Source organism: Procambarus clarkii, chromosome 52, assembly GCF_040958095.1.
Source record: "Procambarus clarkii isolate CNS0578487 chromosome 52, FALCON_Pclarkii_2.0, whole genome shotgun sequence".
In the NCBI taxonomy this organism is placed as follows: Eukaryota; Metazoa; Arthropoda; class Malacostraca; order Decapoda; family Cambaridae; genus Procambarus; species Procambarus clarkii.
This window is the reverse complement of record NC_091201.1, coordinates 32,330,865-32,358,350: the sequence shown is the minus strand read 5'-3', so window position 1 is coordinate 32,358,350 and position 27,486 is coordinate 32,330,865. Positions and strand designations below refer to the sequence as shown.

The following is a 27,486-nucleotide window of genomic DNA, read 5'->3' as shown; positions in this document are numbered from 1 at the left end:
ATGCCTGGCGAAAACGAAATGGAAAAATGATTTATATATATGTTGAATCAATGACCCGTGGTCTTCACAACTGCGCAAGTTGGATAAAAAGATGGTTTATTAGGTAAATATTTCAATTGTGTGTAAAAGCGAAGCCTTGATGGAAACCGGTTGTCAGGTTAAGGCGGTGGCAATATTGTATGTATTGCGAGAGGGGGAAACTAAGCCAATGGTAAATTGAAAAGATTAGTTGATTGCAAGAATACGTGTATGTATGGTTCCCACTTTACTGGTGACTGCAGCAATAATATAACGTAAATTCTAAGGTAATGCCACAACAATGCCAGAGTGAGAAAAAATTGGACATATTAAAGCATCATTGTTGCAAGGCAATTAAGACATGATGGTAGTAAAGGAAAATGTAACAAATATAAACATTACAGAAAACTGGGAAAATAACAACGTTTGTGGTTCTCGATTGAGATGCCTGATCAAGCCACAGCCTGACCAAGCCACAAAGCCTGACCAAGCTACGAAGCCTGACCAAGCCACAGCCTGACCAAGCCACAAAGCCTGACCAAGCTACGAAGCCTGACCAAGCTACGAAGCCTGACCAAGCCACAAAGCCTGACCAAGCCACAAAGCCTGACCAAGCCACAAAGCCTGACCAAGCCACAAAGCCTGACCAAGCCACAAAGCCTGACCAAGCCACAAAGCCTGACCAAGCTACAAAGCCTGACCAAGCTACGAAGCCTGACCAAGCTACGAAGCCTGACCAAGCCACAAAGCCTGACCAAGCCACAAAGCCTGACCAAGCTACAAAGCCTGACCAAGCTACGAAGCCTGACCAAGCCACAAAGCCTGACCAAGCTACAAAGCCTGACCAAGCCACAAAGCCTGACCAAGCCACAAAGCCTGACCAAGCTACAAAGCCTGACCAAGCTACGAAGCCTGACCAAGCCACAAAGCCTGACCAAGCCACAAAGCCTGACCAAGCCACAAAGCCTGACCAAGCTACAAAGCCTGACCAAGCTACAAAGCCTGACCAAGCTACGAAGCCTGACCAAGCCACAAAGCCTGACCAAGCCACAAATGCAGGGACGAATATAGAAGAGAAACAACTTTCTCGCCTGCTTCACCATACTTAGTTTCGATTAAAATATGTTTATATTTATTATTTCTGGGGTTTGCGTTCAGTTTGAGTGGTGAGCTGGTGCTAGGGTGGGAGGGGAGGCTCCAGACGGCAGCCAGGTAACCATGACGACCAAGGGGAGGGGAGCATGTGTGGGCGGGGAAAGGTACAGAAAGATGGGAAGGTGAGGCACGACGCAGGAAGGGAGGAAAGAAGGGGAGAGACAGAGAGGTGAAAGAATAAATCTGGGAAGTGAGGCTGGGATGGAATGGAATGTAGTGGAGGGTGAAGGTGATGCCAAACGAGAGGAAAGTGAGAGGGAAAGACAACATGATGAGCAAGTCGAGATTATCATCAATTTATGATCTCGTAGATGCGACGTGTCTCCCTTAATGGATGAGTAAATAGATAAAGTATATAGGAGCATGAGCATACACACCAAGGTAGCCAATTGTAACGTGGAGGATTATAACAAAGCTCGCTTATAACGAGCGAGGGGAGGAGGCATGTGGCAGATAACGAGATGTGAAGCAACTGATGGAAAAGTGGGAAGATAAACAACCTATAATGTGGAGGAGGCGGAGAGGAGTCGATGGTAACCATGGTTACAGGGGAGGCCAAGCCAGTGAGGGGACCCAGGCAGGCCTAGCCACACTGAGGGGAGGTCCTGGGTAAACAGAGAGCAGGGAGTGAGACAGGAAGAGCAGGGAATGTAGACGGTGGGGGAAGGCGGTGGGGAAATATATGGTAGGTGAAAAAGGTAATTATGGAAGGTGGTGGGGGAACACATGGCAGGGAGACTAAATGGTAGTGGGGGAACAGATACAAATACAAATGGTATAGATGGTAGGGAGACTGGAAGGTGGTGGGGGAACAGATGGTAGGGAGACTGGAAGGTGGTGGGGGAACAGATGGCAGGGAGTCTGGAAGGTGGTGGAGGAACAGATGACAGGGAGACTGGAAGGTGGTGGGGGAACAGATGGCAGGGAGTCTGGAAGGTGGTGGGGGAACAGATGACAGGGAGACTGGAAGGTGGTGGGGGAACAGATGACAGGGAGACTGGAAGGTGGTGGGGGAACAGATGGCAGGGAGTCTGGAAGGTGGTGGGGGAACAGATGACAGGAAGACTGGAAGGTGGTGGGGGAACAGATGACAGGGAGACTGGAAGGTGGTGGGGGAACAGATGGCAGGGAGTCTGGAAGGTGGTGGGGAAACAGATGACAGGGAGACTGGAAGGTGGTGGGGGAACAGATGACAGGGAGACTGGAAGGTGGTGGGGGAACAGATGGCAGGGAGTCTGGAAGGTGGTGGGGGAACAGATGACAGGGAGACTGGAAGGTGGTGGGGGAACAGATGGCAGGGAGTCTGGAAGGTGGTGGGGGAACAGATGGCAGGGAGTCTGGAAGGTGGTGGGGGAACAGATGGCAGGGAGTCTGGAAGGTGGTGGGGGAACAGATGGCAGGGAGTCTGGAAGGTGGTGGGGGAACAGATGGCAGGGAGTCTGGAAGGTGGTGGGGATCACAACCAGAAACATGACGTCGATGATGCTGGAAATTAAACAGAATTTCAGTAAGTGGATGATTCATTCATTCATTCTCTCTCTCTCTCTCTCTCTCTCTCTCTCTCTCTCTCTCTCTCTCTCTATCTCATATATATATACTAGTTAGTACACCATGTGTGACGCAATATAACACAGAAGACTGTAGATCACACCGGTCCTGCACAACTAACATCCCCATCCGTGGATTTACACAAAACTACTGGTTTCTTGGTAATTTAGGGAAACGAATCATTTTGTTTACAACCTATTTTCATTATTAACTTCGATTCAGAACTTGTATAATCTACAACATGTATAATCGTGCAACTTAGGAATGTTTTAGTTACTCTGAAAAAAAAATTGTGTGCAGGAGTAGTTTTATTTCTTAAATGATATCGAGCCGGTGTCTCCTGTAGAGATAAGGAGACACAAACAAGGATCTAAAATGGTGTGAAAATTATACAAATGGTGCCTGACAAAGCACGTGACTTGATGTATACATATGACATCACAGATTCTCGGCCCATCGTGCATTAGGATCAGCTGACATCGGAAATGATAGTCATTTCGGTATCTAGTGAGACAGCTGGTCCAGGCAGCCTGGAGGAGGCCAGGTAGCGACGGGTGTCACCTGGTCTTGGTCATAATATAACGCTGGCTGTCTGGTCGTTTTATTGAAAGCTAGCGATGGCTGCCAGCTGGTCCTGGTACATAGTGCTGCCTCTCAACTGGCACCTAGAGGTGACTCACCTGGCCCTGGTGCCTGCCACTTAGGCCTGGTACTCATCACAGACTTCCGACGGGCCTCAGTACTGGCGTAATGGCCAGGAAATAAGTTTATACAGGTTGTCGCGAGTACCACCCGCCTTGATGTCTAAACTTCAGCTCGTCAACAATGTCCAAGTAATCTTGTGTGCCTTAAGGGTAGGATTCTTGAACAATGCTTGAGTGGTAGATGAAGCAACCAGTAGAATTACGGGACCTAAAAAAATTTCGCTTGAGGATCCATGGTGCAAAATTATAATAACTCCTAATTTCGCCCTCAAGCGATGGTATAAGAATCGGTGTGAGAATAGGGTTTGAGCGACAACTACAGGCTGGGCCATTCCGGTCATCCCTCTAATCGTTTGTCTCATGGTTTGTGTTTTGCGTCGTTATAACGACACATTTTAAGTTTTAGCTCTTTGAAAACCATGATTTACATACCAGTGTGATTTAATTATTGTTAATTAAATTTCTTGTGCAACTTACAAGTACATGTGTGTGTTTTTTATGCATTTACTCATACACACAACACAGTAAGTTATATACTGAGCTAAAATTATAATTTATTTGATCGAAACGTTTGTAAAATTGACAATATAATTGACCAAAATGTCCTTAGTTTCAGCAGTAAGTGCTATGCTAGGCAAGTGCGAGATATTACCATCAAACATGGGCTTATCACTTCAACTGGGATACAGCCTGTGTAGAACACTGTTCATTGTTCACTGAACAATGAAGTCTGGTCTGGTTGTAGGCTACCCAGCAGTCTTTCTCTACATCTCGGCTGGCTATGAATGTTGTTATATGAACATGTGAGATGAGTTACTTAGAGTATAAAGGTTGGGCAATGTCATTGAATTCAAAATATGTTGCATATGGCTTTAAAGTTTCGTAGTTTGTTAATTGAGAGGTGGGAAGAAACAGTCCTATGCCATCATGGTCTGTGAGTAATCAAGCCAAGCGCCATCCCACATCCATCTCCATCCATATTCATTCCCGTTCAGTAAGCTATTTTTTTCTCTCGATATAATAGACATAGTCAATTCAATTGCCTACTTATTTAAGTGATCTTATATAAATGATGAATCCCGCACTTGCTGTGGCATTGTCACATACTGCGGCCACTTGCGTCTGTTCTCTACTGGTCTTTCTCGCGTGTAACCGACCAGTTGCTTGCCCTGAAGTTAAATTTATGTTGATCATTGTGTCTGATAATTATACAGATTGGAGGCGATGACAATTGAGTTTTCATATCTGTGATACCTGAAACTTTGTCAGAATTGTATACATCTGTCATTTGTGTTATATATCAATATTTTAGCGGTATTGTACTTTATGTTAAGGCTAGTGGAATGTCTAAAATGTAAATTCCCTTTTGAAGAGTGTTAAAATATATAAATAAATATCTATATATCTATAAAAGTGACTTGTAAATGTCTTTTATTTAGAACATTGTATGCAAAAAACCCTCATCAGGTCTTAAGAAATATTGCTTGTCGTTTAACACGGCCAAGCAGATATTGGCCAGGAGAGACTGAAGGCCGCAGGAACAACTCCCAAACAACGTATGGCAGCAAACTTCGTGACAGTCCTGGTATTGAACAAGGTAAACTACGTCCTGACCAGTTCTTCGAAATGTCTCATGCAAAACCTTTCCTCCAGCTATCAGGTAAACTCGGGTAATATATACAGGTATAATTCAGGTACAGGTATGTACTTGTTAAGCAAGGTACACATATATGAGTAACCACGCAGTCATGTGTTATTGTGAGGGGTAGAGCAGAAGAATTACATAGGGCACAAAAGGTCTTAACTAGAATGCTCTGCATAAGAATATAAGAATAAATGAAACGGCTGTGTCTATTTAAGGCGTACATTGCCTCTTTTAATTTCTCGAAGCTTGGCAGCTCATCAGCCTGCAGCAATTTTGGCTTAATTCATTTATTACGAACCCCATACTAATCCCGTGCGCGGTAGTAGAAAAACATTTAGTAGTACATAATGGGCTTAAGAACAAGACTTCAAAATTCATTTACATTAGAATGTCAATAGTCCCCCACTTACAACGCGGAAGAGATTAGAGAAAATGTGAGAGAAGCTGATGAGAGACAACCGACCAGCCCGCACCTCCGAGCATGTCAATGTTCCGAACCTTAATGGAATCTGACCCATATACCAATCAGGTCAACCCATGTGTTGCGTTTCCAAAAGGGTCGCCCATGTTAGAATCGGTGAACGCCCTAGTAATATTGTTGAAAACATCTTAATAACTTATTAAACCAAAGGTCTTTTTATGTCAGAAGAACGGCAGAAACTGGACCTATATATGAAAACTCTTTCAGGACAAAATTTAAAGTAAAACTAAAGATATTTGTAGTTGTATAAAAGTTGCATTTTTCATCGGTCGTAGAGCCGGAAATCCGCAATATTCATCTCAGAACAATGCTTATTTCACGCAGAATCGTTAATAAACGTAAGATTTTTATACGTCTCAAGAAAGATAGAAACATAATCATTTTAAATGCCTTACCATGGGCATATTTGTATTTAAAGCGAAGATACGTGTATTTTTCTAATCGGCGAGCTCCGATCCCGCACAGATCGAGCAACGGAGTAACTCTCTCTCAGAACAATGCTTATTTCACGTAAATTCGTTAATAAACGCAAATGTTTTTATGTGTTGAGAAAGATAGAAATATAAGCTTCATTTTAAATACTTTACCATAGATATATATAAAGTTCTAATGAAGATACATGTGTTTTAATAATCGCCGAGCTCCGACCCCGCACAGACTGATCGACAGAGCAACTCTCTCAGAACAATGCTTATTTCACGTAAATGCGTTAATAAACACATATGTTTTATATGTCTCAAGAAAGATAGAAATATAAGCTTCATTTTAAATACTTTAACATAGACATATATAAAGCTCAAGTGAAGATACATACGTTTTTATAGTGGCATTCAGTAGCTTGTCGGTCATGGAATGCAGAAGCCTACGCACTTGCCAATATAGTGTGTAATTAACAAAGATACGCTTATAAAGCCTAAAATATTATATGCCTTCAGAAAGACAGAGATATGCTCGTTATTGTGAGTGCACCAAAGGAAATATATCTTGTTGGAGGACAAAGATATATCAAATCTAAAATAAGTTTCGACTCTCGCTCGGGCGAGAGATAGCGCGACTCTCGCCCCATCTATTGGAGATTCTGTTCACCTAATGATCCAAAGCTACTCAAAGCCTCCTAGCATTACTTAAATAATGAAGAAATATGGTATATTTATTCATTATAATGTTGGTGCTTAATGCAGAACACGAGAAAACATATATTTACTATAAAATAATATACTTCCATTATGAAATAAGTAAATATGTGGCCTCATAGGAAGTCAACGGTCCAGGTGTCAATGTTGTGGAGCGACTTATCCAAGATATATTGTTGTCTGGAAACTGTTTGTTGGCATATCAACCTTCTGTACACAGTGATCCAGTCGTCGCACTTCTCTCCTTAAATGATCGCAAATTTAGTTTATTATATTAACAAGTAGAATACGTATTTCTAACAATATCTAACATAACTAGCCAGAAAATATTTAAGACTTATTGAAAAATACATGTCTGGAAGTTAAATCGACTTCATAGAACAATAGTGTTGGTCTATACTAATCGTTATTCGTTAGTATGCGTTCGCTACTTAAAACATTTACTGTACTGATGTAAAATCTCCCATGTCTCTTCGCACATGGAACACCGAACCTTACACACTCTCTGATATATTGTTTAATTAATAGAGATTCACTAATAAAGCTTATAATTGTATATGTTATCAAAAAGGCATAGATAAAGTCGTTCTTACGTTTTAGTCACAGAGATTAGATATTAGTAAAGTAAAGGTCATTTTATTCAGGAAAGTACATAAATAGTCGATTTACAAACATAATATTGGATTTATAGATAGAGGTAGTACATAGAATACCTAAAGCCACTAGTACGCATAGCGTTTCGGGCATATTATTGAGAGAGGAAAGATATTTATATTTAAACAATTTTTTTTTTTTTTTACCGACGCTCTCCCTATTGATGAGAACTACAACCTAATGAAGATAAATGTTAATTTTATGTAGATACTGTAATAAACGAAAGTTTTTAATGTCATCAGAGAAGCAGAAATATAGGCAAATTTTAAATCCCTTGTCATAAATATAACTGAAGTGAAAGCAAAGATATATGCATTTTGATAGTTACAAAGACAGCTCTTTAACACGAGTGGAACACGAACAAGGGGAACTTAGTACCCAAATGAGCCACAGAGATATTAGAAAGAATTTTTTCAGTGTCAGAGTAGTTAACAAATGGAATGTATTAAGCAGTGATGTGGTGGAGGCTGACTCCATACACAATTTCAAATGTAGATGTGATAGAGCCCAATAGGCTCAGGAACCTGTACACCTGTTGATTGACGGTTGAGAGTCGGGACCAAAGAACCAAAGCTCAACCCCTGCAAGCACAAATTAGGTGAGTACAACTAGGTGAATACAGCTGAGGGGCGGGACCAAACAGCTGAAGCTCAATTCCCTACGCATAACTAGGCGAGTCCATAGGAATTACCGTTTGTCCTGGCGCCATCTATGTTTTGACAGCAGTACTACTAATGTTCCCACGTTATGTGATGATCGCTATACGGGTGTTACGGTCAGTTGCTCTTCTATATATGTTTATGGACAACGTAGGTGATTTGAGGCAATTTGCGGCCAGAATGAAATAGTATCCACGCGGTGAGTGATGGAGGAGGATATTTATTGCTGTGTACTCGACCAGCGGGTGAGAGGTAAGTTACTTCGAACAATTATGGGGAATAGATGGGTTATTTTAAGCAATAGATGGGTTATTTTAAGCGTATAATGCCAGGTAACCGGTAACTACACAGATGGGGTAGTGTTTTTTTTAAGTCTTTATTTACTAAAGTGGAACATTACATTATGCCTTTAGCTGAACAAGTCTACTGGTGGGGGAAGTAGACGGGTTTTATGAAAGTATTTTACCTAAATATTTGTATTTGGTTAACTAGTTCCTCCGTTACCAGGGAGGGTGTTCCTTTAATCTAATCTAAAAATCTAGCCGGACAAAGTGATTAAATAAAGAAATTGAATAGAACGAAGTGGTTTGCCAGGGTGCTTAACATTTAGTTTAGTTCACTTACTATGCAGCCCATGCTTAAAGAATGCAAGTTTATCATATTGAATTTACCGTAGTTTTACTGCATTTAATATACCGTTTTTACCCTACTTAATTATGTCGGGTAAAGGCCGGTCGTGGAAAGTTCCTAATATAGCAAGTTTTAAAGGAAAAGTTTGAGTTTAACGCTTAAGTTAGTGACCAATTAGCTTGGTCTATTGTGAGGAAAGTTACTAGAATCTAACATTGCAAGTGCCATTTCTCTACTCTTTTTGAGAAACATGACTAGATACATGAATCACATAGTTTTATTACTAAATGTTCATGGATTAGGTTGCATAGTTGAGGAAATGGTGATAAGGTTTGTGATATTGTGTACCTTGACTTCAGCAGAGATTTTGATAGTGGCGCAAAATTGATAGGGGCTCGGATCATTGGGAATGCTGACTGAAGTTGATTAGGTCATGGCTATACCAAAGGAAATTAGTATAAATGGGGTTAAGTTGGGAGAAGTGTTGTAAGTAGTGCCTAAAAGCTCTCCTTGGACCTCGGTTATTCGGAAGATTATGGTTTAGACTGCAATAGTTGCAGAATTGGCAAATAAAAAATACCGATGCCCTATATAGTTTTGAAATGGTTAAGACTACCAGATGCAGTTTAATGCTGACAAATGTAAGGTTTGGGGGCTAGGTAAAGATAAGATAGATGGTGTAGATTAAGAGTATTAAATTGTTTGCAGGTGGTAAATTCTCCCCGAGCTGGCACTGCTCTCCAGCCTGGGATGTTGATTGGTTAAGTCTTCAACTGCCTCCCAACATGGTAGTGAGGTCCTGAGCTGACATGCAGTGAGGAACGTGGAAAGCTTCCTGAATTGGCACATGGTATGCCTCCCTTTCAAACCAGCAGCTGGCACAAATGTTCCAGCTAACATCAGAATAGTGGATGAAGCCCACACTAAAATGTAAGTGGTACAGTAAATGGACACCCCCCCATCCTCCCTTTTGACACTGAACAATTGGGAGGAAGGGGGGGGATAAAATGTGTGGCTTATAGTTCTATTGCTACAGAATCTTTTGCCATAAGCCAGTGGCAGTGCCTATTGGCATTTGCTATTCAGAATCTCCCCCTTACATAGTTAATTAAAAACGAAATACTGTAGACAAGCTTAACTTTTGAAGGGGGCAACATTTTCATTGCCATCAAAGCACATCAAAGATGCTGAGCTAACTTCCCCTAGTCATTAGTGAATGGTGGCCAGTAACTCTAGTAGGAACTTTACTGCCATTAGAATCCATGCTGTATCTGCCAGTTTGCTAGAAATTGAAATTGGCATACTTGCTCAGCAACTACTTGCCCTCTTGTACCATGTTACTCAACCATAACATAACCACCACACCACCCATTCTTCTAAAATAACATCCCATATGATAAACTTATGCTTTTAATAAATATTTGTAACTTTAATATTAGTTGGCTTGCATGGTGTTAATCATTCCTTTGGCAGAACTGTAGCTAAATTGTTCCCACAAAACTTTTAATCCATTAACAGTACTGTATCAGGTTCATAAAGAAATTTATAATAAAGACTAAGTGTGGTCATAAGTGCTGCAATTGGGGAGATAGAACCTTACACCTGCTGAAGTGTGGTGATAACTGGAGAGAATATGGCCTTGTATAGTTGCTAGTGTAAAAATATTACTAAATTTAGTAAAATCACATTGTCTTGGTAGTATAGTTGGGTTAATTATGAATTTTCAGACTAAAAAGCTTGGTACATAATTCAACAGAATAAATTTGTACCCCTAGTAGTAAGCAGTGGTTGCAAAAGAATAAGAATTTGTATATATAAATTTTGTATTGCTTTTATTCAAATGTTATACATGGTTGTTAAATTAAAGTTTGTTTGCAATGTTCCAGAAAAATGTTCATGACTAAAGTTGTTGGAAAATAAAATTTGTATAGGATGCTGACTTGAAATGACTATAGCTTTGTTTGTAATTAATAAAGTTCGACAACAAGATACTTGGTGCCATTTAAAACGGCAACTGTTAAACTGGTGGTACAGGTATGAACAAAATAACATCGCTATGCAAATAACTTTTTAGTAATATTTACTGTTCACATGACAGGTTGTGGAAGGTCCTGGCAACAGAGCTGCAGGAAAATACTTGCAGATCTACAGTAAGTAGTGTTGTGTACATTGGAATTAGAGGGTAGAAGTTAATTGCTAAAAACCTATTAAATATTAGGGTATGGAAGTCTAGGCTTAAGCTAGTGGGTACCATATCTGCAAGTTTAGTCCTTTCAGGAATGTATTGAATAGAATGGTATGTTGAAATTGTGAAAATTGTAATGTGGGGCATTAGATCTTAAACAGCATAGTTGAGGGTGTTTTATTAATAAAATTTAAAGAAATATAAATCTTGTTTAGTTAACATTAAATGTTTGTTAAATAAGCTTTAATCTATAAATGTATAACACTAAGGGTAATCATGAGTCAAAGTTAATGGCAGGAAAAGTTTTGTTCTAAGTGATGGTATTTTTCCCTTGAAAGTAAAAAATATTCAATGTTTACTTTAGCTTGGTTTTAAATTTACATAGTTTTCCAGAATGTGGTTTGGAAAGTCCAGAAGTCCCTCTGTCAGTTGGGAGTTAATTGCTTAAACAGAATCAGGTGAGTTGTAGTAAAGGTTAATCTGAATAGATTTGCATAAAAGTAAAAAAATAGTAATAACTTAAACAATATAGCATTGGCTAAAGATAAATGTAAATTGCCATTGAAGTGCAGTTGTGGATAGTTTATCAAATGACATTTACTGAAACTTGGCAAATTGATGCCATATATATTTATATTGCTAAATTAGATCTTTACTACTGCTACTAGAATATGTAGGAAAGATAAATTCCTTAAAGAAATTTTTTCCATCTGAATTTGTAAACTACTGAATGCTAATTTGAAAAGTAAAGAAAGATTTGCTTTAAATCAAATTAATTTGTTGAAATATTTTTCAGGTGAAAGTGAGTCTCCTTTACTCTGCAAAAGGAAATCTACAAAAGTGGGTGAGTTTGAATTTGATGTGTTAGCTATATCAATGACCTAATCTTAATTCTTTATCTAGTCCATTTATAGGTGTGTAACCATGTCCTACTGTTACAACCCACAGGGGATGATGCAGTTTGTACTGATCCTACCCCATTTCATAAAAGGGGACCAGGCAGTCCTGCAGATTTCCCTGGCTTGGCTTTTTCAGAGCTTTGCTCTACTACCCATCTAATAGATGGACTAGATTTGCATAGGTTTAGGGACCCTTAACAATGGTTACATTGTTAATTCTCTCAGGGCTTGTTTGCTGAATGGGTGGATGCATCTAAAACTCTAGTGCCTGGCATGCATTGTACAGTAAAGCATATGTACAATGTGTTTGGCACTAAAGTGGTGGATGTAATGCACCCATTCAGGGAACAAGCTCTGCACTAAAATCAGAGGAAGGGATTGGCCTTGCTGAGCCAATCTTAAAAGATTGGCTGTTAGGATTTTTTGGACTTATTAGGCATTGCTGATAATAAAAGTAGTGTCCCTGTTTAATGTTTATTTTTCTTTTACAGGTGATTGTCTCTGGAGTTGTCTTGTCCTTTTTGATCTTCTGTTCATCTAGGAGCATCTGTCCCACAACCTGAAACAGTAATAAATATTAGATGTATTATAAATACTATATGTAAAACTTATTAAATAAAACAATTTTAATGAAACTACTTTATATACCTTATCCTGAAATTATGCTGGAAATTATTGTTTACTACTATTGATGCAATGTTTAAACATCTGAAATATTTTTACTTTGAAAATAAATACTTGGTAAAATTTACACCTATTTGTAACTTGTTACATAGGTGCATGCAAAATGCATTGAAAAGATGTAAAAGTGGACTACCTATTCAATTTACATAAACTAACTAATATTACAAATTAGTCTGAAATATTAAAGTGGAAGAAACTTTAGTCAATATTTTAGTTTTCATATTTGAAAGTAAATTTAAAGCTATGCAACACCTAAGCTTTGTACAAATTATGATTAGTTAATTTAAAGATCATTGTTAAATTTACAAAACATTAGAAAAGTGACACTGAAGCATCTATACAACATGATTTTCAGTCTTTGGTAACTTAAATTTAATCAAAGCTCTTAAATGATTTGTCTGCAAAACTCTTCAGATATTCTGAAATATTTTACCTAGATTAAAAACATCATTGTTTGAAAGGGCAAAACAGATTACTGTCAATTAGTTTGACCTAACATCTGCAAGGTCCTGAAGGAATGGAATTTTTTTTTTTGTAAAACTGTGCTAAAAACAAACCCTGCCTAATGAACCTGCTCATTTTTTTTAGAAATGGTAATTGCAACATTACCAAAGGCCATTGTTTTAATAGCCAAAGTACCAAATAAAAGACCAAGAAGCAACAAACAGGCACATGGTAGAAAGGACAAAAGAATGGTTATGAGGACCCTTTCATTTGTTAAAGAAATGACTGGGAAAAATGCTGTCATACCACAAGGGGTCTTAACCCTTGTCATATACATCACTGACATTAATCTAAATATTACCAACCACAAAAATTGCTGATAACATGTTATAAAAAAAATAAAGAATATAATATTGAGGCCTTAATGCAGATCTCTAACTCTACAAATAGTAACAAGACTGGCAATTTCTTAATATAAAACAGAAAAAATCAAAGACCTTGCACATGAGCCAGAACAATCCATATCACAACTACCACATTAAAATGAAACAACAATGAAGGTAAGGTAATTACCAAAAGAAGGCACCAAACCGGGAAGGCCATGTAGCACCATCAAAGTGCGAAATAATCAGAGGGCGCTAAATATCACCAAGAATGCCAATACGAGAACAAAAATGCATAAGGCGAACGATATCAAAAGTATCCGATTCACCTAGAATTCTATCGAGGGACAAGTGACTGCGAGGGACGGTCGGAAAGCAAGACACACGCTCGTCCTGGAAGTCAGGACATTCAACAAGGATATGCACAACTGTAAGAGGGACAATGCAATTCGGACAATAAGGAGCAGGGCGGCGCTCCATTAAGTGACCGTGGGTTAAGCGGGTATGACCAACCCACAGCCGTGCCAAAGCAGTGTCCCACCGCCGGTTACGGTGGTAGGAGGAAGGCCACGGGGACACACTAAGTTTGAGAGTACGCAGCTTGTTACCAACCACAGAGGACCAACAACCCTGCCAACGGGGAAGAATGAATAACAGGATAAAAGTCGGAATAAGGAATACCTTTACGGGAGATGGGACAAGAACGGATAGCTTCCTTAGCGGCAGCATCCGCACGCTCATTGAAACACCAATATGGCTGGGAACCCACCAAAACTCTACTGATTTAAATTTACTAGAAATAAGAAACAGTCAATGTTGAATCTCAATGACCACCAGATGGACAGGATTAAAGGACCCTAGAGCCATGAGGGCACTACGAGAATCAACTACAACCACAAAGGAGGAATGAGAATGAGAAAGCAAGAGACAAAGAGCATAGAGAATAGCATAAAGTTCTGCCGTAAAGACGCTAGCCTCCGAAGGGAGGCAACACATGTAAGTACGGTCAGGAAAAACAACAGAGTAGCCCACACCATCCGCAGACTTAGACCCATCAGGGAAGATGGAAATAGAGTGGGAGTGCGAAAAAAAGTGCTCAAGGAAGAGGCTTTTCAGAATTGTAGGAGGGGTAAAGGCTTTAGTAATACAAGTCAAGGACGTACAAAACTTGGGAAGGGGGACTCTCCACGGAGGTAATGAAGGAACAATACGAGGAGAAACATTAGAAATATGAACAGAAAGAGAATCCTGTAAGCGAGATAACTGGACAGAAAGTGGGAGACAATGAAAAGGAACAGGAACCACAGGAGGAGGAAAAGTCAATGCACGACAGAGGCGAGAGGAAGGATGTTGGAAGGACCGCGCAAGATAGCGAAGACAGTAGCGATCACGGCAGTCCTGAAGAGAAAGCCAGTGTCAACATACAAACTAAGGGCGGGAGTCGAACGAAAGCCACCAGAGCCGAGACGCAACCCAGTATGGTGCAAAGCATCAAGATGGCGAAGAGTAGAAGGAGAAGCAGAAGAGTATGCAGGGCAACCATAATTGAGTTTAGACAGGACGAGAGAGGAGTGCAAATAGAGGAGCGTGCGCCTATCCGCTCCCCAAGAAGTATGGGACAAAACCTTAAGGAGGTTAAGGGCCTTAGAGCATTCAACTCGGAGGCAAGAGATATGGGCTGACCAAGACAAACGAGTGTCAAAGACTAACCCCAAAAGCTTCGCGGAATTCCTGTACACAATGAGATGACCATAAAGCAACAACAATGAAGTAAAGGTCCTTTCAGTAAGAATCTATCATTCACTGAAAGTTGCTGCAGTTAAAAATAAAAGAAAATACAAGTCCCTAGAAATAAACAAGCAACCTTTTTGACTAAGGAAAAGAAGGTAGTTATTCTACTGTATAAATCTAAGTATTCACTTAGATAACTGTATCCAAGCATAGAGGTTCCCCCCCCCCTTCCCTTTCAGAAAAACATCTACTTTCGAAAAAGTTTAACATTGGCCAACAAAAATGATTCCAGAACTAAATTGCCTAATACCAGGAACAACTAACGTCAAACGAACGAAACGAACGAACGTCACGTCAACAATACCTGTCAGCCCTGCCCTCCCTCCTCTTTTATCAGCTGATCCTTGAGCTCTCGGCTACCAACAAATGATGTAGCATCACCCGAAGGCAGCTAAGTACACAGTGACCTAAATGTGATTGAAAAAACCAACAAGACCAACCCATAATTCTCTCATTTCGACCTCACTAGTGTTGCTCCCTGGAGCTAAGAAGCTGTACCCGACGTTCACTGCTGCCTATCAACGAGTCTTCCCCATTTGTTCCTGCCTACATTTATCCTGCTATCATGCAAAGTAAGACCGTTAAGACCCTTAAGAAAGATAGCACACCTAACAAGAATAACCCTACTAGCCAGGCTAACAACATGATTAGTTCAGCTATCTCCCCCTCGGTGGCCGCCGTGGGGGGTACTGACTCTCCCCCCGTCAACAATAACAAACAATCTCAGCTGGGCGCAGCACCGTCTCTGACACGGGCCATGCAACAATTAGGTAGCCATATGGACCAACTTAAACGAGCTGCTGCCCCTTGTTCTGACTTCAAGCGCTTTGCTGATAACCCATGGCTCAAGTTATTAACTTAAGTACATGAAGATCAAATGACAGTAATCAAAGAGCAGTCGGCCTTAATAATGAACCTGCAAGGCTCATTATTATCCTTGCAGAGTGAAGTTGTAGACTTACACAAGAACAATCAAGATCTAGCTACCAAAGTCGTCAACCTCGAACAAGAATTAAGCATTCTCAAGAACACAGTTACAAACTTTAATCCAGATGCAACCACTAAAAAACAGGAAGAAATATTGCAACAGTTTGAGAACCATCTGAACAACCTACAACAACAACACACTGTTACCCAAGACGAGACAGACCAACATAAACTACTTGAGTCTGTAATTATCTCTTCACGTGATTTTCCCCAAGAAACTGATGGTGAAGACTGTGCTGCCATCGTGATCAAAGTATTGCAGGATAAGTTAAGTTATTCGATCCAAAAAAATGACATCAAAGCAGCTCATAGAGTGGGTACCAAATCATCTGGTACTAATAATAGGCGAATTCGTTTAAAATTAGATAGCTGCTCCCGCAAGACTGATCTTATCTCATCTGCAGTTGCTAGTAAATCCACTGTTTATGTGAATGAATGTCTGACCAGGTGCAGGCAAAATCTCTTTTTTAAACTGCGTGGCTTCTGCAAAAATTCCCCTACAATTAAGCACTGTTTTGTGCGAGATGGTAAAATTATAGCTAGGAGGACTGACACTGGAAAAACCTATTCAATAACCACAGAAGCTCACCTTAATTCTTTCCTCAGTGACTGTGGGATATCTGCTGTATAGCCTGAATTCAAATTATAATCTCATTTAACTACCTTTGTGTACTCTAGCTCTGCCTTTCCCTTCAAAAGGTTTTAACTTTAGTTAAAAAAAAAAAAAAAGAATAATATTGTCATCTTTATTATTGTCTTTTTTTTCTTTTTACTCCCATGTTCCATAGTACAGTACACTGGCTTTGCCTGTGTCCTCTAGTATTAACTTCATTATCTAGTGTTCCTGAGTGTATCTCTATTTAAACTACCTCAGTTTGTTTTAGTGTAACTTTAGTATTCAACTATAGTGTACTTATAATAGTATAGTAAGCAAGCTTTTCATCTTATAGATTTCATAATTGTTTTTTTTTACTTTTTTGGTCATCTATTGTTATTAATTATTCTAGTTAATTTTTTACATTCCTAGTTCCCATTAAGTTTTTTTTTCTTTTTACTTTAAATTACCATTAAGTTTATTTTACTTTAGAATTTTTAATCTACTTTTTTCTTTGTTTTCTATTTTGTAATTTGCCATTCTTGCCTTGTTTTCCTGCAAACAGCCTTTTTATGCAGACAAGTATAGACCCAGAACTAAACCTCTTATCCACTATCTATGACAATCATCACTTCAATGATCAAAATTGCAGATATTTTACAGCACATGATGTAAACAATGTATTAACACATAATCACAATATCTCTGTAATCAACTTGAACGTTAGATCCCTAGGTAAACACTTCGATGATGTTAGTGCCTTGATTGAAACTATTGACAACAAATTCTCTTTTATTATATTTACTGAAACGTGGTTGAAAGAGGATAATACTCAACTCTTTAACATGCCTAACTACTCGGCAATTCACAACTGTCGTCAAATGCAGAGAGGTGGTGGTACTGCTCTTTACTACCACCAAGAACTAACATGCTTAAAAATAATTAGAACTAGAGACTGCTGTGGGGAGTATATCTTCGCCAGTTTCAGAGTCAAGGGTGCCGAGTCTGTCCTGTCTGTGGGTGCAGTCTATAGAATTCCTAACACTGATGTGTCTGAATTCAACTCAAACCTTAGAAATCTAATACTAGATAACAGATTGAACAAAAACCATCTAATTATCGCAGGGGACTTTAATATTGACCTCTGCGAGCCTGAACACCCTACTGCTGTTAGCTTCCTCAACTGTATGAATTCCTGCTTCCTCATACCCTTAATCACTAGACCAACTAGAATCACTGATAGTACTGCTACGACTCTAGATCACATCTGGACCAACATAACCTCTCCGCTTACTTCAGGTATAATCACCGATAGCACTACAGACCATTACCCCACATTTCTCTTAACTAACATTAGCAAACCACCTCTAGAGACAAGGGAGTTAAGCTTTAGGCTGCACAATGAAACTGCTATAAACAATTTTATAACTGCTGCTGATAATGTCAACTGGGAGTCCGAGTTAGGTAACATAGGGGACATCAACCTAGCAGTGCAATCTTTTCTTCAAACAACTCTTAGCCTTTATAACACCCACTGTCCTATGCTTACAAAACAAGTCACAAGCAAAAGACTTAACAATCCTTGGCTTACAAAGGGAATACTTAAATCCATTAACAAAAAACACGACCTTGAGAAGAAGTATAGGCTAGGAACAGTCTCCAAAGAATTCTCAAAGAATTACTCGTTATTGCTATCTAAAATAATTAGACGAGCCAAAACTAAATACTATGAAGATAAATTTACCCAAATAAAGAGCAACATTAAAAAAAACTTGGAGCACAATTTCACCAATATTGGGATCAAAGAAGATTTTAAATAACAAACCAACACTCCTTTCCAATAACGCTGGTCAGCTTTCAGCCTCTGATTCTGCTATTGAGTTCAATAGGTTCTTCTCTTCCATTGGGTCATCCCTTGCAAATGATATTCCATCTTCCTGTACTGATGTTAAGGACTATCTTACAGGTAACTATCCACAGTCTCTGTACCTAAAGCCTACTAGTTCCACTGATGTCAATGAAATAATCCTTTCCCTTAAAACCAAGTCTAGTGCCCTCGAGGAGATACCAACTTTAATTTACAAAAAAGCCTCCAGATCTCTAGCCCCTGCTATTGCATTGCTCTTCAACAAGTCACTTGAACTCCAAACCTTTCCTGACATTCTAAAAAAAGCAAGAGTAACCCCTGTCCACAAATGTGGTGATCTCACAGATGTTAACAACTACAGACCTATATCAATCCTGCCTAACTTGTCAAAAATATTCGAAAAGCTAATCTACAAGCAGCTTTACTCTTTTCTAGCCAAACACAATATACTTAGCTCTTGTCAATATGGCTTCAGACCCCAAAAAAGCACTAACGATGCACTTATTAGTATGATTAACTTAATTCACGCAGCTCTTGATAAAAAGGAGTTTCCTGTTGGGTTATTTGTGGACCTGCGTAAGGCTTTTGACACTGTCAACCATCAAAACCTTCTTCTTAAATTACATCATTATGGAGTCAGAGGACACTCCCTGCAATACCTCAAATCTTATCTTACTGACAGGCTCCAGTATGTTTCTGTGAATAATACAATTTCTCCCACCCTACCCATCAACATTGGTGTTCCTCAGGGCAGCATACTTGGCCCTCTCCTCTTTCTCATCTACATTAATGACCTTCCAAATGCCTCCCAACAACTCAAACCAATTCTATTTGCTGACGACACAACCTTCATTTACTCCAGTCCTGACCACCTTGCTCTAAATGCCACAGTAAATACTGAGCTAGAGAAAGTCCATCTTTGGCTAACTGCCAACAAACTCACCCTTAACATTGACAAAACGTTTTATATTCTGTTTGGCAATAAATCCTCTAATCAGATAAATCTCAAAATAAACAATACCCAAATTTGTAACAAATTAGATGGCAAATTCCTTGGCGTTCTCATCGACCACAAGCTGAATTTCCAGCGTCACATTCTAAATATATCAAAAAAGTTTCAAAAACTGTTGGCATTCTTTCTAAGATCAGATATTATGTACCCCGCCCTGCCCTGGTTACTCTCTATTACTCCCTCATCTATCCATACCTCAACTATGGTATTTGTGCTTGGGGTTCTACTACCCAAAATCATTTACGTCCTCTTATTACCCAACACAAAGCTGCTATTAGGACAATATCCAACTCTGGCCCCAGACATCACTCGGTACCCTTACTCAAATCTCTGAATATGTTAGATATTAAGTCACTGCACATTCTCTCTTGTGTATTATACATATATAAAACGCTGAACTGTAATGCCAATCCTGACCTCAAAAGCTTCATTGAAGGTTGTAACAGAACCCATGAGCACCACACCAGAAATAAATACAGTTTTGATATTCCTAGAGTACGACTTAATCAAACTAGAAATGCTCTACAAATCAAGGGACCCAGAATGTGGAATGACCTTCCCAACCATGTTAAAGACTGTACCTCTCTCAACCAGTTTAAGATAAAAACTAAACACTACCTAATAAATTCCCTGTAACCTACCTCACTCCTCTATTGTCAACCCATGTCTGTAATTTTTTTTTGTTTAATCAACACTGTTTGTCAACCTATTGTATTTGTGCTGCTTTTTCAGTCATGTTCCCCCTTTTTTTTTATCTTTATTTGTATTTGTTCTCAACACTTTTTATTCTTTATGCTCAATTAGTATTAAGTTCTAGATATTAATGTTTTTCTTGCCCGAAACGCATTGCGTAATAGTGGCTTTAGGCATTGTATGTACTAGCTCTATCTATATATCAATCCATTAATGTAACATCACTTGTATGTATGTATGTACCTTACCTGAATAAACATATTTATTTTATTTTATTTATAACTGAGAGCCATGACAAACACTGCAACCCTCTCCTACCCCCCAAGTCTTATGCTATTTATGATCCAAGGTAATTTGAGATACTATACTGTACTTCCTACAGACGAGTCTAGTGAGAGGGTGATCTCCTGGCGATTAAATTGAAGCGCGATACAGGTGTCAACGAACATCAGTCAGCCCACTTGTCAGCACAGTGGATAACTGACATCATAATCTGCAGTGTTGTATGCCTCCCTGTGGCCATTTAAATCAATAAAACACAGGGTTGTGGCAATGTTTACAGCATAAGGCAAGGTATAGAGGAATCCTGGAATGCCATGTAATGTGTAGTCCTTGAATGTGCTTTAGGCAACCAAATTGAATAACAACATTTCTGGTGTTCGGCTATATAATCCGAGTTTCTCATTCGGTATAATGTTTTAAACCTAAATAGGAATTCACTTTAAAGGTCAATTTATTTGGAAAGTGCTAACCAGATTCCAAATTACTGAGCTCTGAAAGTACTACAAGGCAAGTTTAACCGAATGAGTGTTTGCCTATCCATACCCCCATGAGGTATGTGACAACACTGAATAAAGAAAGGGTCTTTGAGCATTCACCGTGCAGGTATTTGACATGACCAATATAGCCAAGTGTTAAAGATCATTCTAAGCAGTTCTGCACAATCCATATACTATCAATTAATATAATTGTACAATGGTGCTTGGTGGATGATATTTCCTATTAAAACTCATTGGACTGTTTGTATTAGACATTTTAAACCTACAAATGGTAGCCTTAGATATCGCACTACAGTATTAATTACAAGATGAACAATGTAAAATCAATACCACAACAGCAAAGGATGACGGCTTTTCAACAACCGACAAACACGCAGGTCTAACACCAGCCATCCCAAGAGAGGACGTCCCAAGCATGTACACCCCACAACTTTACATCACCTTTGCTACCTCATGCGAGCACGCAACAGCATGAGGATGCCATACTCCCAAACCAACTCCATGCACTTTGAGGCTTTAACAACTCAACATTTAAAAAGTTGATTTAAAAAATCAAACACCTGAATTTTTCCCTAATTAAATTTACTAGGGAAATGCACACCAAGCCATGAAACTTACAATGAAGATGAACAAACTACACACAACTGTCACCAAACTTCCACATACCACCCCCCTCTCACTCCTGCCCTCCCTCCTTAGGTGCTCTGATTGGCTGAGCACCTGAGCCACCACCACTCACCTCTTGTTGTGAGAGCCTAAAGCATGTTTGGTTGCACTTTAAAAGTTCCCGAGTGTACTCGCCTAATTGTGAGTACCGCCTGCCCGGTTCACCATTTTGTTTTTCAATCTACCTCAATTTACCCCTTTACAGTAAAATATTATGCAAAATTCTGTTTAAGACTTGTCCCTTCTTAACTTAAATAACTGCTTTGGCCATCTGCAATCTTTCTAGGTGGGTAACAATGACTCTTGAGGCCAGAAAGGACTTATCAGACGGCGATCATAACAATACGGTACACACACAAAATCACAACCTGATATACACCAAGCAGAAAATCCACTGGAGCTGTGAGGCGACGTAAACCCTTGCCCAAGGCACTGGCAGCTGCATACTCTACCACAGTATATTACTGACTTTGTAAAAGTCTTACAACCGGATTTCCCCATAAATCACAGCAAGTTTTGAGGCCACTCCTTGAGTCAACGTCTTACGTAAGACCTACAAGCACTCAGGTGAAGGCTGAAGCAGTTCAACACCATACGCCCTAACTTCAAATACACAGTTGAGAGGCGGGACCAAAACGTGATTTTCTGTGTGTGCCTGAAGTTGGGGCATACGGTCTTGCTTCACCCTTCACTTTACCCTTTACCGGCGTACTTCAGGGATTTATTTAATACTTTGACTGGCTTCAGTAGGGCCTACAGACTTTCTGTGGCTTCACAAGTGTCACGTGAATCCCCTGCATAGCAGTGGAACTGCCTTTTCCCTTCACCTTCAATGCCTCTGCACTGGAAGTATACATCTACACCAGCCCAGAAGAGTCATCAGTCCTGCCACCTCTCCATACCCCCCAGGGCCTGGCACGGCCTGGTACGACTCAGAGGCAAGCCGGGCGCCACTGCTAACTGGCAGTTTGTCCCCACAAACAAGCAGTTAGCCGCCTTCAACTGACAGTGGTACAGCTCAACACAAAGGCACCGCCAGCCACAACAAGCAGTTTGCTAGTTGACCAGATGTCCACCTCGTCTTGACACTGGATGAGTTATCACCGCCGGACTATATAAAGAGCGCTGCCTCCCTGGAGAGGCAATCTCTCCCTTAGTGCTCTAGGATCACCTTCGTGTCTCTAACCCGTCGTCCGCTTCCTACCAACGTCGTGTGACTGATGCCATGGTGGTATGGTAGCTGTCTTCAGAACACCAGTATATCTTCATACTTTTATTCATTGCTTATAGTTTATTTTTTGCATTTAAGGTCATACTAACTTGTTCACCTTTGCATTACATGATAGTCAAGTATTGTCATGTGTTATTTTTGTTCATTACTATTTCAGTAAATTGTTTAATTATTTATTTGATAATTTTCATTTGTTTCCACCTGCAACTTACACACTGCAAGGCCAATAGCAGCATTTCTTTCATTTATGTGAGGGAGAGCCATACCATCTTGGTTCAGTATAGCTGTGATACCATAACCCGTCACACAAGATATCCAGTTGTAAGACTTTTACCATCAGTGGTGGTAGAGTATGCAACTGGCAATGCCTTTGTTACAGGTTCGCTTCATCTCACAGCCCCAGTAGATTTTCTCACACATTTGAATACATGAAACAACTTTATTTGATACATTCCAAACCAAAGTACTGTACAGTACAGTAATTATCAAACCATCAAATGTGTGGGATAATCATAGTGCGCTAAATATCACTAACGTCGCCAATACAAGAACAAAAACGCATACGGCGAACAATATCAAAGGTATTGAATTTACCAAGAATTTTATCGAGGGACAATTGACAGTGAGGGATGGTCGGGAAGCAAGACACGTAAGTCCTGGAAGTCAGGACATGTAGAGACAACGGTTTGGACAATAAGAAGCAGGGCAGCGCTCCATTAAGTGCCCGTGAGTTAAACGTGTATGACCAATATACAACCTCGCCAGAGCCGTTTCCCACCACCGGTTACGGTGGTAGGAGGAAGGCCACGGGAACACACTACTCTTAAGAGCACGCAGTTTGTTACCAGTAACAGAAGACCAACAACCCTGACAACGGGCAAGAATGGGGAAATGAATAACTGGGTAAAAGTCATAATAAGGAATACCTTTACGGGAGATGGGACAGGTGCGGATAGCTTCCTTAGCGGCAGTGTCCGCACGCTCATTTAAGAACACACCAATATGGGTGGGAATCCAGCGAAATTCCACTGTCTTAAATCTACTGGAGATAAGAAATAGCCAATGTTGAATTTCAACTACCAAAGGATGGACTGGATTAAAGGATTCTAGAGCCATGAGGGCACTGCAAGTGTCAACTACAAACACAGAGGAGGATTGACAGCGAGAAAAGAGTTGATGAAGAGCATAGAGAATAGCATAAAGTTCTGCCATGAAGATGCTAGTCTCCGGAGGCAGGAGACACAAAGGTGCAGTCAGGAAAAACAACAGAGTAGCCTACACCGTCTGCAGACTTAAGACCCATTGGTGAAGACGGAAATAGAGTGGAAGTGTGAAGAAAAGTGTTCAAGGAAAGGTGATTTAGAACTGTAGGAGGGGTAAAAGTTTTAGTCATGTGGGTCATGGCTTACAGAATTTAGGAACGGGGACCCCTCCATAGGGGCAAAGACGGAATGACACGAGGGGAAATATTGGTAACACAAACTGAAAAAGCATTTTGTAAGAGAGACAACCGTACAGAAAGAGATAGGTGGTGAAGGGGAACAGGAACCACAGGATGGGTAAAGGTCAAGGCATGACATAAGCAAGAGTGAGGGTGCTGTAAGGACCGTGCAAGGTGGAAAAGACAGTAGCGATCATGGCGATCCTGTAGAAACAGGACACCAGTTTCAACATACAGGCTTAGGGTAGGTGTCGAAGGAAAGGGACCAGAGCTGAGCTGTAACCCAGTATGATGCAGTGTGTCCAGATGGTGAAGGGTAGAAGGAGAAGCAGACGAGTAAACAGGGCCATAATCGAGTTTAGACAGAACGAGAGAGGAATGTAAAGAGAGGAGCAGTGTCGATTAGCTCCCCAAGAAGTATGGGACATGACCTAAAGTTAGTTAAGGGCCTTAGAGCATTCAACTCGGACGTAAAAAATATGGGGCGACAAAGACAAACGAGTGTCAAAGATTAGCCCTAAAAGCTTTAGCAGATTCTTTGTACAAAAGGGGATGACCCTGTTACCTAACAGTAAATAGGTATCTGGGAGTTAGCTGTTACAGGCTGCTTCCTAGGGGGGTGCGTGTGTGGGAGAAAAAAATTTTAGTAGTTAACCACTGAACTGCTCTGTCTCCAAATAACACCCTGGTGCACAAGAAATAAATTCTTTCCCAAAAAATTTTTTCTCTTCTTATATTGTTAAAATGTAGAGTCTGATCACGGGGAAACTAAACAAAAAATATTGTATGTGACTTACTTTAGCTGCGATGGAGCTGGGAAGTTGAGCAAATTATGGGCGCTGAGCGTTGGAGCGATGGGGGTCTGTCGGCCCCGCCACCCCGTGCGACGGCAGTTGCTGCGAATAAAATGTTGCGCAATTATTTTGAAGTTTCTCATTCATTTCTTCCTTTTTTTTGCTGTAATATTATTTAAAAGTGTGTAATTTGTGGAATTTATATAATTCAAAGTATAGAACATTGCTATGCTCAAAATTATGGGCCTCATATATGCGACATATTCTACAATCAAACAGTGTTTTTGCTGTTATTACACTATATACACACATTGTATATACCCATCTACGTATGTATTCACCATAACGATCCACTATGTTGGTATGGTGAGCCCAAAAAACATGAGTGAGCTGCCACACCCTGCCAGTCCTCCCTCCCTCCTCCAAAACATTACTCGCCAACATTCCTCCTCCCAAAATACTGTTATTGTGTTTATTACACTATTTACACACGTTACGTATAAGTATGTACATGTTTTATTCATGTACATACGTACATACTTGCCATCTCCTCACCTCTCTCTCTTGCCTACTTAATGCTCTTGCTTCCCTCATCTCATCACAATCGACTTTATAATGGTCCAGGACGGATCGAAATGTCGTCGTCTATTCAATTTCCAGTGTGTGGTTTGGTCAACAATGAAATCTTCATGCAAGATCTTATAAAGAAAACCCCTAGAACGAGTTTTGCAGATATGAAAGAGTTTAAGGTGAGTAGGGGATGGTTTGAGAAATTTTGAAAAAAGACGTGGTATTCATAGTGTTGTGAGGCATGGTGAGGGTGCCAGCTCAGACAAAGTAGGGGCTGAAAGATTTGTTTGTGATTTTAAAGATTTTGTAGATACTGTATTGATGGATATATTCCACAACAAGTGTTTAATTGTGAGGAGACATGGCTATTCTGGAAAAAATTGCCGAAGAGGACATACATTACCCAAGAGGAGACGTCACTGCCCGGACACAAGCTAACTTGGGCTAACTTGTGTCAGGATAGGCTAACTCTTGTGCTGTGTGGCGATTTGAAAATTAAACCCTTGCCCGTGTATCATACCGAAAATCCAAGAGTTTTAAAAAATATATAACGTGCAGAAAAACTGTGATGTAGAGTGGTTTGCCCTGCCATCAAAAAATATCTGCAAGAGAAAAGTTTGACACTAAAGGGCCTGCTTCTCGACAATGCTCCTGCTCATCCTCCAAACTTGGAGGATGCATTGTTGGGGCCACTTTTTTTTTTTTAGGGATATTCCTGCATGGGCCCTAAGTTTTTGGCTAATGAACCAATGACATGAAGGAGGAGTTTTCAACCTACCTTGTGTTAGGTGTGCAGGGGTCAATAGGATGAACATCATTTCAGGAGCAAAGGGGGGTGTTTGCCTCTTCAAACACAATTGTGACCATCTTCATCTCTTCGAACTATCCTAAATGCTCTCTTCACCTGTCTGACCAAATTAGGTGTCCAGACCACCTTTGAATCTGAAATTGTAAAATTAATAGTGATTTCAGAATATTCAGTCCATTTATACTAACAAAATTATATACAGTAATCTGTAATTGAAATTTTACAGAATGATAAAGGCAATTTAGTAACTTTGTTAAAATGCACATGGGGGAAATACATGAAAATAGGTTAATATGGTTTGTAAGGTTGATGGGAAATGTTTATTACTTTTATGATTTAAAAGATGTATAGCCCTGATACTCCATCCTGGGTGCATTCCACCAGGTAATGACCACAGCAAAAGTTTTCCACGAGGCTCTATTATCACACAAACTTTTCACATTTTCAAACTTGATTCATCTTTTTCCCCCTCGTTCCAGGGGTTTTCTTTAAAAGGTCTTCATGCAAATGCCTTGGTTTCTCACAAATGATGGCCTCTGAAATGCTATCACCTGCTAACTCTTTGTTGTGTATCCAAATTAATAAAAACTTTTCAACATCCTCAAGTGTGTGTTCTTTGTTTCGGGATTGTTGATATGCCACAGGGGAGCCGGTCGGCCGAGCGGACAGCACGCTGGACTTGTGATCCTGTGGTCCTGGGTTCGATCCCAGGTGCCGGCGAGAAACAATGGGCAGAGTTTCTTTCACCCTATGCCCCTGTTACCTAGCAGTAAAATAGGTACCTGGGTGTTAGTCAGCTGTCACGGGCTGCTTCCTGGGGGTGGAGACCTGGTCGAGGACCGGGCCACCGGGACACTAAAAGCCCCGAAATCATCTCAAGATAACCTCAAGATGCCTTTTGCCACTTTAACGCTCATAATGTCCTTTTTCTTAGCAAGTACAGTGCATATTGTTGACAGATTTGTTGTACTGCCTAGCTAGTTCAACAACCTGTGCACCGTTTTGATGTTTATGAATGCTCTCTTGTTTT

General features: G+C 40.1%; 1 protein-coding gene and 1 long non-coding RNA gene across 5 annotated transcripts in view; one reads left to right on the top strand and one right to left on the bottom strand.

Moving 5' to 3' along the window:
- The first annotated feature begins 8,053 nt into the window (after positions 1-8,053).
- Positions 8,054-12,346, top strand: LOC138352265 (uncharacterized). The gene is made up of 6 exons (XR_011222736.1): positions 8,054-8,249; positions 9,336-9,557; positions 10,726-10,777; positions 11,206-11,270; positions 11,609-11,656; positions 12,203-12,346. It is a non-coding gene; the product is annotated as an uncharacterized lncRNA (long non-coding RNA).
- The window catches only part of LOC138352264 (ATP-dependent RNA helicase Ddx1-like), a 30,252-nt gene continuing 14,937 nt past the window's right edge, over positions 12,172-27,486 (bottom strand). For 2 of the 4 annotated variants that reach the window (XM_069304640.1, XM_069304638.1), the window contains exons 9-11: positions 26,427-26,590; positions 25,082-25,180; positions 12,172-12,270 (exon numbers count right to left, since the gene is read on the bottom strand). In XM_069304640.1, the coding sequence (XP_069160741.1) occupies positions 26,496-26,590 (95 nt within the window). In that variant the 3' untranslated portion in view covers positions 12,172-12,270; positions 25,082-25,180; positions 26,427-26,495. The remainder of the gene's footprint in view (positions 12,271-25,081; positions 25,181-26,426; positions 26,591-27,486) is intronic. The other 2 variants (XM_069304641.1, XM_069304639.1) reach the window with 2 other exon arrangements.